This window comes from Erythranthe guttata, chromosome 5 (assembly GCF_056151865.1).
Source record: "Erythranthe guttata isolate IM_541 chromosome 5, IM_541, whole genome shotgun sequence".
Taxonomy (NCBI): Eukaryota; Viridiplantae; Streptophyta; class Magnoliopsida; order Lamiales; family Phrymaceae; genus Erythranthe; species Erythranthe guttata.
In genome coordinates, this window is record NC_142537.1 from 16820025 (window position 1) to 16832567 (window position 12543).

General features: G+C 35.7%; 1 protein-coding gene and 1 pseudogene across 5 annotated transcripts; one reads left to right on the forward strand and one right to left on the reverse strand.

The window, feature by feature from the left end:
- Positions 1–4640: 4640 nt before the first annotated feature.
- Positions 4641–9866, reverse strand: LOC105970253 (calcium-transporting ATPase 9, plasma membrane-type-like; annotated as a pseudogene). The gene is made up of 24 exons (XR_016031151.1): positions 9562–9866; positions 9188–9378; positions 8934–9105; positions 8485–8601; positions 8367–8406; positions 8166–8281; positions 7940–8071; positions 7757–7846; positions 7599–7668; positions 7445–7514; positions 7273–7356; positions 7110–7187; positions 6953–7024; positions 6759–6842; positions 6583–6665; positions 6392–6500; positions 6245–6300; positions 6115–6157; positions 5944–6027; positions 5717–5869; positions 5543–5605; positions 5348–5449; positions 5008–5160; positions 4641–4914 (listed from the first exon to the last, which is right to left on the reverse strand). The product of XR_016031151.1 is annotated as a calcium-transporting ATPase 9, plasma membrane-type-like (transcript).
- Positions 9867–9946: 80 nt separating this feature from the next.
- Positions 9947–11970, forward strand: LOC105955105 (hypothetical protein). 4 transcript variants are annotated; one of them, XR_016031152.1, is made up of 5 exons: positions 9966–10273; positions 10456–10972; positions 11519–11651; positions 11731–11843; positions 11935–11970. XR_016031152.1 is itself a non-coding variant. In XM_088817830.1 (4 exons), exons 2-4 carry the CDS (start codon positions 10809–10811, stop codon positions 11785–11787), a joined length of 354 nt encoding a protein of 117 aa, XP_088673956.1. In that variant the 5' UTR covers positions 9947–10273; positions 10744–10808; the 3' UTR covers positions 11788–11970. The 4 variants fall into 4 exon arrangements, 3 of the variants coding, with proteins under 3 accessions (XP_088673956.1, XP_088673955.1, XP_088673957.1); XM_088817830.1 differs by having other exon boundaries at positions 9947–10273; positions 10744–10972; positions 11731–11970; XM_088817829.1 differs by having other exon boundaries at positions 11731–11970.
- Positions 11971–12543: the final 573 nt, after the last annotated feature.

A 12543-nucleotide genomic window follows, 5' to 3' on the forward strand; every position in this document is an offset into this window, starting at 1 on the left:
ATGAATGAATTGAATCCTAAGATTTGAATCGTAAATCATAAGATTTTAAACTCGGTATTGCGAATTTTCGTAAATGAGTCACACACGATTATAGCTGAGGAGTCGAAACATACTGCGTTGGTGGCGGATGTTTCAAATATTGCAAGAGAGATCCACTTTGGAGTTAAATTTGCAATTTGGGTAGCGCGGCTAGGAAGATGGAGTAAGTATAGAGGTGATTATGCAATTTTCAAAACTTTGTCGGACAGGGAGTTGGGTTTGTTGTCTTAAATATCAACAAATCGAGCAGATTTTTCGAATTACGATATAGGAAAACTTTAATTTATTATATTATTTATGATAAACTTGTGATAATAAATGTGGCGGATATTTTGGATATTTAAAGAGAGATCCACTTTGGGGTCAAATTTCCAATTTGGGTTAGGGACCATAATAGTAATTATATCACGTTAATTATAAATAATATAATACATTATTGTTTTCTTAAATCGTAAATCGTAAAATTTGATCGTTTTGTCGATATTTAAGATTTATTTTAACATTTGAATCGACTTAGGCATGAATAATTGATTCGTAAGAATTGAATCGTAAATCAAAAGATTTTAAACTTGATTTTGCGAATTTTCGTAAATGAGTGACACGCGATTATAGTTGAGGAGTCGAAGCATACTGCGTTGGTGGCGGATATTTCGAATATTGCAAGAGAGATCCACTTTGGTGTTAAATTTGCTATTTGGGTGGAACGACTGGGAAGATGGAGTAAGTATATATAACGGTGATTCTACAATTTTCAAAACTGTTTCAATCAAGGAAGTGGATTTCCAGAAATTACAAATTGACCCCCACTTGGGGTACATTTCTTGTTTAAGGACCAAATTAAAAAAAATGTATTTAATATATGGACCAAAAATCGTAAAATTTGATCGATTAGTTTATATGTAAGATTTATTTTAACATTTGAATCGACATAGATAAGAATGAATTAAATCGTAAGATTTGAATCGTAAATCATAAGATTGTATGCTCGTTATTGCGAATTTTCGTAAATGTGGCAGATATTTTGGATAGTGAGAGAGAGATCCACTTTTTGGGGTCAAATTTGCAATTTGGGTGGAGCAGTTAGGTAGATAGAGTAAGTATAGGGTTGATTGTGCAATCTTCACAACTATTTCAACCAGGGAGGTGGATTTTCGGAAATTACAAATTGACCTCCACTTGGGGGCACTTCCGGTTGAAAGACCAAAATTAAAATTCGTATATAATATATGGACCAAATATGTAATTATCGCAATTTTATTATAAATAATATAGTAAATTAAAGTTGTCTTCAATTGTAAATTGTACAATTTGATCGTCTTGTTGACAATTAAGATTTGTTTTAACTTTTGAATCGACTTAGGTATAAGCAGATTGAATCGTAAGATTTGAATCGTAAACCATAAGATTCTAAACTCGGTAATGCGAATTTTCGTCAATGATATAAATAATATAATAAACTAAAGTTTTCTTAAATCGTAAATTGTATTTTTTTGATTGTTTTGTTGATATTTAAGATTTATTTTAACTTTTGAATCGACTTAGGTATGAACGAATTGAATCTTAAATCATAAGATTTTAAACTTGGTATTGCGAATTTTCGTAAATGAGTCACACGCGATTATAGATGAGGAGGAGTCAAAGCATACTGCGTTGGTGTCAGATATTTCGAATATTGCAAGAGAGATCCACTTTGGGGTTAAATTTGCAATTTGGGTGGAGCTAGTGGGAAGATGGAGCAAGTATACGGGTGATTCTGCAATTTTCAAAACTTTTTAAGTCGGCAAGGTGGATTTCCAGAAATTACAAATTGACCCCCACTAGGGTGCATTTCTGGTTTAAGGAACAAAATAAAAAAACAAAAAAAAAAGTATAATAATATAGGGACCAAAAATCGTAATTTTTTATCGATTAGTTGATATTTAAGATTTATTTAAACATTTCATTCGACACAAATATGAATGAATTGAATCGTAAGACTTAAAATCATAAATTTTTGTGCTCAGTATTGCGGATTTTCGTAAATGTGGCGGGTATTTTGAATAGTCAAAGAGAGATCCCCTTTGGGGTCAAGTTTGCAATTTGGGTGGAGCGGCTAAGAAGATGGAGCAAGTATAGGAATTATAGGGGTGCTTCTGCAATTTTCAGAACTATTTCAGCCAGGGAGGTGGATTTTCGGAAATTACAAATTGAACTCCACTTGGGGGCATTTCCGGTTTAAGGACCGATATTAAAAATGATATATAATACAGGGACCAAATCTGTAATTATCATAAGTTTATTATAATAATATAATAAATTAAAGTTTTCTTAAATCGTAAATCGTGAAATTTGATCGTTTTGTTGATATTTAAGATTTATTTTCACTTTTGGATTGACTTCGGTATGAACGAATTAAATTTTAAGACTTGAATCGTAAATCATGAGATTTTATACTTGGTATTGCGAATTTTCGTAAATGAGTCGCACGCGTTTATAGGTGAGGAGTAGTAAAAGTATACAACTTTGGTGGCGGATATTTTGGATATTGCAAGAGAGATCCACTTTGGGGTTAATATTTGCAATTTGGGTGGAGCTGGTGGGAAGATGGAGTAAGTATACGGGTGATTCTGCAATTTTTAAAACTGTTTAAGTCAGCGAGGTGTATTTCAAGAAATTACAAATTGACCCCCACTAGGGTGCATTTCTGGTTTAAGGAACAAAATTAAAAAAAAAAAAGGTATAATAATATAGGGACAAAAAAATCGTAAAATTTGACCGATTAATTGATATTGAAGATTTATTTTAACATTTCAATCGACATAGATATGACTGAATTGAATCGTAAGATTTGAATCGTAAATTATAAGATTTTGTGTTGGGTATTGCGAATTTTCGTAAATGTGGCGGATATTTTGGATAGTGAAAGAGAGATCCACTTTGGGATCAAATTTGCAATTTGGGTGGAGCGGCTAAGAAGATGGAGCAAGTATAGGGGTGATTCAGCAATTTTCAGAACTATTTCAGCTAGGGAGGTGGATTTTCGGAAATTACAAATTGAACTCCACCTGGGGGCATTTCCGATTTAAGAACCGATATTAAAAACTGTATATAATATAGGAACAAAAACTGTAACTATCGCAAGTTCATTATAACTAATATAATAAATTTTAGTTTTCTTAAATCGTAAAATTTGATCGTTTTGTTGATATTTAAGATTTATTTTTTACTTTTGAATTGACTTAGTTATGAACGAATTAAATTGTAAAATTTGAATCGTGAATCATAAGATTTTATACTTGGTATTGCGAATTTTCGTACATGAGTCACACACGTTTATAGCCGAGGAGTAGTAAAAGCATACTGTGTGGGTGGTGGATAGTTCGGATATTGCAAGAGAGATCCACTTTGGGGTTAAATTTGCAATTTGGGTGGAGCGGCTGGGAAGATGGAGTAAGTATAGGGGTGATTCTGTAATTTTCAAAATTGTTTCAGCCAGGAAGGTGGATTTCCAGAAATTACAAATTCACCCCCACTTGGGGTGTATTTCTGGTTTAAGGACAATTAAATAAAAAAAAGGTATAATATATAGGCACCGAAATTCGTAAAATTTGATCGATTTGTTGATATTTGAGATTTATTTTAACATTTGAACCGACATAGATATAGATGAATTGAATTGTTATATTTGAATCTTAAATCATAAGATTTTATGCTCGGAATTGCGAACTTTCATAAATGTGGCCGAAATTTTGGATGTTGAAAGAGAGATCCACGGGGCAAATTTTCAATTTGGGTGGAGCGGCTAGGAAGATGGAGTAAGTATAGGGGTAATTCTGCAATTTTCAGAGCTATTTCAAAGAGGTGAATTTTCAGAAATTACTAATTGACCTCAACTTCGGGGCATTTCCGGTTTAAGGACCAAAATAAAAAACTGTATATAATATAGGACAAAAATTGTAATTATCGCAAATTTATTATAAATAATATAATAAATTGTAGTTTTCCTAAATCGTAAATTGTAAAATTTGATTGTTTTCTTGATATTTAAGATTTATTTTAACTTTTGAATCGACTTAGGTATGAACAGTTTGAATAGTAAGATTTGAATCGTAAATCATAAGATTTTAAACTCGATATTGGAAGATGATTCTGTGATTTTCAAAAACATTTCAGCCAGGTAGTTGGATTTCCAGAAATTTCAAATTGAGTGGTGCATTTATGGTTCAAGGACCAAAAGGAAAAGGAAAACTGTTTCGGTCAGGGGAGTGGATTTCCAGAAATTTTAAATTGACCCCACTTGGGTTGCATTTCTTGTTTATGGACCAAAATTAAAAAAAAATGTATGTAATATAGGGACAAAATCTGTAATTATCCCAAGTTTATGATAAATAATATAATAAATTAATTTTTTCGTAAATTCATTCATTTTCTCCCAAAACCAAATTGGTAATCGTAAACCGTAAAATTTGATCGATTTGATTATATTTAAAATTTATTTTCACATTTGAATCGAGTCAGGTATGAATGAATTGAATCGTAAGATTTGAATCATAAATCATAATCCAATGTCATATAATTTCCCTGCACCAAAAGAATAAATAAAGAAAATCGCAAACTCGACATAATGAGAAATTCAAGCAACATATAACTGCTACTTGAAATTTATTTATACCCCTCCAAACCATTTGTAAAACATTCATCCGCATTGTCATTAGACTAACCATCTCCCATTATACAAGAATCTAGATACTGAAAATAGGAATATATATTTCATAATAATAATAGTAATAATAAAATCTTGATATAGGCTAATACCTATCCGTGCGAGCAAAACGTTCTTCGACGACATAACCATCACCGGGAGCTCCCTCAGCTTGCCCTTGAAGTTCATTTTTCCTATCAGAGCCATAGACAGGTAAAATGGCATAATTTACTTTTACTTTCCTAACATCGAATAAAATACGAGAAGCACAAAAATTACATTCAAACCTTGGGCCGAGGCAGTTACACACTGCAACCATCGCTTATTTCGTACCGCATGCCTTTATTCCGGTAGCCTTTAACGAAAGTTAGAACGACAGTGCATCGGAAATAGTTTAGTAGCTCTCTCTCATGTTGAACAAAAAGGGCATCGAAAATATTCTATTGCCCAAAATCAGAACTATAATGAGATCAGTAAACGATTAAATCTTAATGCAGGAATAATTTGCTCGAGGCACCTATGTGTTTATTTTTGTGCAAAACTGAAACACCTATTTTTACTTCACCTACAAAGAAGAAGAACCACTATAAACATGAGCATAAAAGCATCGAATAAATGAATTGTTACCTTTCCTCTTACTGCAACACCCCCTCGCTTCTTAATGGAATTGAAAGGAGAGACATGGAGAACTATGGATTCTGATTTCACAACGTCGAACTTCATTCCTAACTGCAAGAAAATATTGGTTCTTACAGATAGTCAGTACCTGAGTTGTGTTAAAAGTTGGAAATATAGATACACTATCGTACGGCTTAAAAGTACCTTAACACCCCATTGAAGGACAGCTTTTTCGGTTGGAGATCCCGAAACCTCCATTGCACCCTCCTAAACACAACAAGAGATAAAAACTCGGTTAATGATCACACTCCCTTCCGAAGCACAGACATTTATTTACGAAAAGACTTGAAAAATCCATGCTCACATGCACTCATGTACTGATGAAAAGAATACATTGGATAGAAAAACACTGCAGGAAGTGTTCTGTGCAAGTCCCTCGTCTAGAAGAGAGGAAATTGTTGCATGCAACTGAGCACCGTCTTCAGGAGGATCCATCTTCTTTTTCCCAACATAAGCCTCAACTACAGTCATCTGTCGTACGTAGTTTGTCAAAGTTAGTTACACCAAAGTCGGAAAAAAAAAAAGGACAGGGAAAGTAAAATAACCTGATTTAGTGTCAATGTTCCAGTCTTGTCACTGCAAATGGTTGTTGCAGATCCCATAGTTTCACAGGCGGAAAGTCTACGCACCTGAAAGATATGTTGAGTTAATAATAAAGCTGTAATACAATTGAATAAACTAAATATTCTGGGAAAGATGAAGTAAAGTCGACATACCAAGGCCTTGTCAGCCATCATCTTTTTCATGGAGTATGCTAGGCTGTTATAAATTCAAGATAAATCGAAATCAAAATAAGGACAAAACGGCAACAATTGATGTACACAAAAGACAAGTTATGATACTCACGTCAAGGTTTCAGCCAACGGGAGCCCTTCCGGGACTGCAACCACCACTATCGTGACCTAAACGAAGGACTTCAGTCAATGAACAGAAAAAAAAAAAAAAAGGTTATCTAACGTATTCGCAATTACGTATCAAAATGTAGAAACTTACAGCAGCAGTTATGATATGTATAACCCCATCAACTATTTCGCTAACACTGGTCTCTCCATGGACGAACTGAACAGATCCATCGGGATTTTTTTACGTCCCCGTGAAAAATCTGAGGTAATTAATTTGTCAATGTTACTGATACTCAGAAAGTGCTCGTAGAATAAGATAACACGAAACACTGCCCAAATTACCTGATTAAGAGAATAATCAGCACGAAGAGAGCCACGGTGAGCCCAACGATGCCTATAAACGTTGCAACACCATTCAGGCGCACCTGTAATGTATCAACAGGATCCATACTTGGTTTTATTTATTTTCGTGTAGTAAGTAAACAATGAAAAGATGAACCGTTATATCCAATAAGTACCTGCAAAGGAGTTTCTTCACCGGTATCTTCTGAAATACTGGCCATCAACAATCCCCATTCGGTGTTGATTCCGACACCAGTTACCTGAAACAGAAATTTGAACTTGTTATAATTATTCAACATCTGAAATTGGAACAGAAATTAAGCGTGGTCGAAAATTCGTTTACTGGAGGTGGGAAAGTTTTATATCTTACCATCATTGTTCCGGCACCAGCTGCTACTTTGCAACCAGACATCAAAAATGGAGATTTGTGGTCTTTGTGGACCTGCAATAATGGCATTGTGTGTGAGAAATAAAATTATAATAATCTAATATTATAAAACCTTCAAAATAAAGTCTAAGCAGCTCACAATCTTGCTTTTTCCAGTCATGCTGGATGCGTCAATGGCGAGAGAATGTCCGCTTATCAAGATTCCATCGGCAGGAACCTGTGTAAAATACATTAGGAGACTCTTTTAGACAATGATGCGTGGTCCAAGAAAGTATAGCGAGTAAAATCGAATCTGTTATCACCTGATCACCAATCTTGAGAGGTATGACATCTCCAACCACAATCTCGTATATCGAAACCTTGTTTCTTCTGCCACCTCTGATCATCTGTACATATGTTTATCCATGAGAGTACTCTAAAGAGAACAATAGCAAGAAGGTAAAAGCTTGAATAAGTGCGTGACTGGAATATTACCTCCAATTTGATGTTCTGTTTTTCTTCGTTTAAATTTTGAAACTGGAGGGACTCCGGTAATCACTAGTTGCTGAACAACAGATGCAATGATAAAAAGTGAAAATTATATTACTTCTCTCCTAAGGTTATAAATAACCAATCTGAATTTTCTAACCTGTAACAAAAATAACCAGAAGAACAACAAAGGTGATGCTTCCTCCGTCGTACCATCCTTCCTCCAGGCCCTGGAAAACACGAGCAATTCTTAAATTATATATGAAGGAAATTATATAAATTCTTTAGTAATATGGTATTGTTGTATTTCAAGCCAACTTCAGTTTTTATTCCGAGAGCCAAAGAGGCCACGGCGGCTATTATTAAAATAATGAGAGTTAGATCCTGCCAAGCCTCCCATAGGAACCTCTGCGCAAAAACAAACGTCGAATAAGTAAATGGTGGAAATGTATAAGTAAGAACATCCGAGCAAAAAAATATAACACTCTAGACAAGTCTTACCAAGAAACTCCTTCCTTTTTTCACGGGATACGTGTTCGAGCCGAAAACATTCTTTCTTCGTGATAACTCATTTTCGTCACCGTATATCCCTGTTTCGACGTCTGTTTTTATCATTTCTGCCCACCCTTTAACCTGAATAAAATGACGGTCGAGATTAATATTTATGCATATAGCATATGTTAGCAAACTTCCTAGAGAGATGGTGAAGGGAAAAAGGAAGTGTTACCCCTCCATATTGTTGCAGTGCTGTAATATTATGATCCCTGTTCATCGAAGCAAGTTGCTCGAGGCCGATTTCATAATCACCGTTAGGAGATGGTGGATCTACTGTCGTGCCTAATACTGAATTGACGAAAATCAAATCAGGTTTGTAGCAGAGATGGAAATAAGAAAACCAGCTTAAAAAGAAGCAACGCTTGAAAAATACCTATTGCTCGTTGTCCAGCCAACTTAAAGAGCAGTGCAGCCTACAACCACCGACACCAGAATATCAAGAATCGAATTAATAAAAGTACGGAATGAAGACTAATGTGTTTTAATATTACCCTTATGACCTGAGCATGTGCTCTGATCATCCGTCTTCTCTTTTCTTGTTCTTCGTCTTTTTTCAGGTCTAACGTGTAGCGGAAACATCACGAAGCATTAAGCACGAGGGCGGCTTGCTGCAAAAGGACCGAGACTTAGACAATCAGAAAGAGGTGCACATGCATGTAATTCATCGAATTTCAAGTGATTTTAAATTCCATAACCATAAAAGCAAAAACGATAAATTCGACGACTAATCATTCAACCGTTTAACTTATCCTCCAAACAGAAAAATAAGATGCACTATTATGGGATCGGGTAATCGAAACGTCACGTGCATGAAACCAAAACAGAGGCCATAAAAGAATCACCAACAACGACATCACATTTTACGATGAAAACAAACGATTTATTGCATGTGATAATTAAATGCAATACAATAAACAAACACACGCGGGCGAAATCTTACCCTCCAGCGCTTGAGCGATTCATGGGAGGCGTTTTTGGTGTTGGCAATGTCGAAAGGATCACAGAAATCAGGATCGCTGCCCCATCCACCCCCATCAACGCCAGCGGAGGAGTCGCCGGTCTCGAGGACGAGGTGCGATGCAGCTTCATTGCCGTAGTCATATCGACGGTGGCTGGGGGAGGAAAAAGAAATATGAGTAAGAAACAATTTGTGTTTATTTTTGTGCAAAACTGAAACACCTATTTTTACTTCACCTACAAAGAAGAAGAACCACTATAGTTGTACAACGCAAGAACATGTGTAATATAAACTTTTTCACTCCACCACCACCACCGCCGGAGCCACGAATATTTGCGCTAGGCCCGGAATTAACAGAACCACCAGACCCTCCTCTAATAAACACAGTCTTCAAGCCCCTTTTTGGGCGCAATTTGCAAATCTGAAACTGACCCACCAAATTAGAATTAGAACTACAAAAACCCTAAACGAAAACAAAAGAAAAAAGCACAGACAAGATAGATACGTAATTAGAATCAGTAACCTTAACGAGGGTTTAACATGAGTTTTCCAGTAATTAATGAAAGAAAGTTGAAAGAATCAGTAAAATAAGTAAATTTAGTGTCCTAACCTGTGACAGTAACGAAAGAGTTATCCAAGAATCGGAAAAAGGTTGAATCTTGGAACCGGTTGAATGCGAAGAGAAAAGATGAAAGCTAATTCTGAAAATGCAGAAAACCCATATATATATGACAGCCCACAAATTGAAGATAGAGACGAGGAGGGCGGCGACGCATACTATTGGAGGAAAAAAGCGGTGCCGTGGTACAGGTGCATCGGGTGGAGCGGCGGCGGGGCGGCAGACTAATCAACGGCGGAGGTCAACAAATGTTGGCGATGGCAAAGCGGCGTCGTTTCTCAGCCAGCAGAATAAAAAAAATTCGAAAATCAAAATTTAATGGGCACAAAGAAAAGGAAAAAGAAATGGGCCTAAAGAAAAATTTCTAAAACATACAAAAGTTAAAAACTCAAAATTTATTAAAATTACTTCGAAACCCTAATTTCCCGACTCTCTCTCTCTCTGCAATCCGACCTTTCTTTCTCCCCCACCACCACCACTGCCTCCCGGTTCTCCGACGACCACCACCACTAGCGTATCTCGGCTCTCCGACGACCACCACCAGCAGCAGCGGCTCCCAATTCTCCGACGACCACCACCACTTGCGCCTCCCGATTCTCCAACCACCACCATCGCAACCAGGCCTCCCGGGTCTCCGAAGACCACCACCACCAGCGCCTCCCGGCTCTCCGACGACCACCAGCAAAGCCGCTCTCTCTATCGGGTATTTTTAGAATAAATCTAATTTAATTGATTCAAATTTAATCTTCATTCAATTGATTTAATTTAATTTTTGGTGTCTGTTGTGTGTTTTTGTGTGAGTATGTTCTGTTTTGCTACTGTGTCGGTGCTCATTTTTTTTTGGTTTTTTTTTTTTTTTTTTTTGGGGGGGAAAATTCCGAAAAGTTTCCGAGAAAATTCCGAAAATTCCGAAAATGAAGATTTCCGAAAAATTCCGATTTTCCGAAAATTCCGAAAAAATCGGAATCGGAATCACTTTTTGAATTCCGAAAAAAATCGGAATCGGAAGTCGTTTTGGACTTCCGAAAATAATCGGAAATTTTCCGAAACACCCAAATCCGATCCGATCCGTCCGATTTCCACCCCTACCCATGACATTGGCTTAAAATTATTTTACTATATATGTTAGGGGTGTAGGTGTCATTTACCACTTAATTAAACCGCAAATTATAGTTTAGGCGTCGCCACAAAATACAATACATTACGGCGTCGTATTACGATCTCTCTCTTCATCGGTAATGGCAGCAGCGACGTTCAGATACTTGGTACAGCTACACAAGGACGTTCCAAAAGCGGCGAGATTCTACTCAGAGGGATTGGGCTTCACCATTGACGTTTGCACTCTCCGATGGGCCGAGCTCCATTCGGGCCCTCTCAAGCTCTCCCTCCTGCATTCCCCCAGGTCAATTTCCCTCTTTCTCAATTTTTCAAAAAAAAAATTTGATTTTAGTTTGGTATTAGATTTACTGAATAAAGATTCTCATGATAAGATTCAGATGAAATTCGAGCGTGGTGAATCCGTAGATAATTCTGATTTCAATGATTCTGTGTAGAAAACTGTACAGAAATTGTTAAAATTATTGCTTACTGGTTGATGCCCTAGTTGTACTAGGTTTTTGAATCATGAACACTGTTCTTCCAATCTTTGGATTATGACCATTGTGTAATTGTGTTTGATGTGTATGCTTCGAAGAATCGTAAAACACGATACGTCGATATTACTTATTAGACGGAGCTCCCCGTAGCGTTCGTAATCTGGTGTTGAAATTGCTACGGTGCTCGCGAGAATTTGTTCGAAATCATTTTCTTCCGTAAAAAAAGTGATTAATAAAGCCATGATGATGCATATGTTTTAAGTTACTTGTAAAAAAGTGTAAGAATTGATTCATCACTTCTTTCTCCGAAGTCGACCGTGTAATTAAATTATCGGCTTTCTCTTATTGTTCAGCGACCATGTTGAGAGCAAGGGCTACTCATCACTACTATCATTTACAGTAACCGACATCAATAGCACTGTAACGAAACTGATGTCTTTAGGCGCCGAATTGGACGGTCCGATTAAATACGAAGTCCACGGAAAGGTAATGTAATTCGATTACAATTTTCTTTTAGATTTACTCCTTTTATTTTGAATATTTTCCGGTATATCGGATTCAACAGGTGGCAGCAATCCGGTGTGCTGATGGACACGTCTTAGGTCTTTACGAGCCTGCTTAAAAATTCCCGTTTGAGCGTATGTATTCTGCAGAGCATCATATAATTTTGTGTTCTCGGTATGTATTGCAATCCCCAAATCGAATCCATTCCATTAATTCATTTGGTACCGATTTTTTTTCTTTCCTTCTTTCGTTTCTGTTGTTGTAGGTACATGTATAAATAGTGGTTATTTTTGCTGCTTCATTTTTATCTTCATCCTATTTCAATGCCAAGTTCTATATAATCAATCAGGTTTTGTAAATGCTACACTTGGTAAAATAAAATACAGTAGGTGATCCAGTATTATTGAACTACATATAATAACGCACACACCCATGTATATGTGTGTTCAATGAACAATTATTTGTATTGATCTATAGTGTAAAAAATCATGCTTTCACCATATATAACATCTCATAGACAAATTTTAATCGTCAATTTTACATTAAATCTCATAAATGACTTAAAACTTTTGAAAAATGAAAAATTGGCTTCAATCATTTAACACACTTGTATATGAAATATTGGCCTTAAACAATTTAATTTGAAAGATAAATGGTGAGAATGAATTTTACATAGAAATGGGCAATATGACAATTATTGACTGGATTTATTTTGTAATACAATAAAAAATCGTTATATTTTACAAACATCATCAATTTTACTTACAAGCAAATCAAATTATTATGATAATTATTATGATAATTTTAGATTTCAAATTATATATATATATATATATATATATATATATATATATATATATATATATATATATAT

What these genes read in the sequence shown, in the direction of transcription:
- LOC105955105 (XM_088817830.1), top strand. Translation starts at nt 10,809, where the DNA reads ATGGCAGCAGCGACGTTCAGATACTTGGTACAGCTACACAAGGACGTT. An exon ending in TCCCTCCTGCATTCCCCCAG is followed by an intron (nt 10,973 to 11,518) that starts GTCAATTTCCCT and finishes CTTATTGTTCAG; the next exon opens with CGACCATGTTGAGAGCAAGG. An exon ending in AATACGAAGTCCACGGAAAG is followed by an intron (nt 11,652 to 11,730) that starts GTAATGTAATTC and finishes CGGATTCAACAG; the next exon opens with GTGGCAGCAATCCGGTGTGC.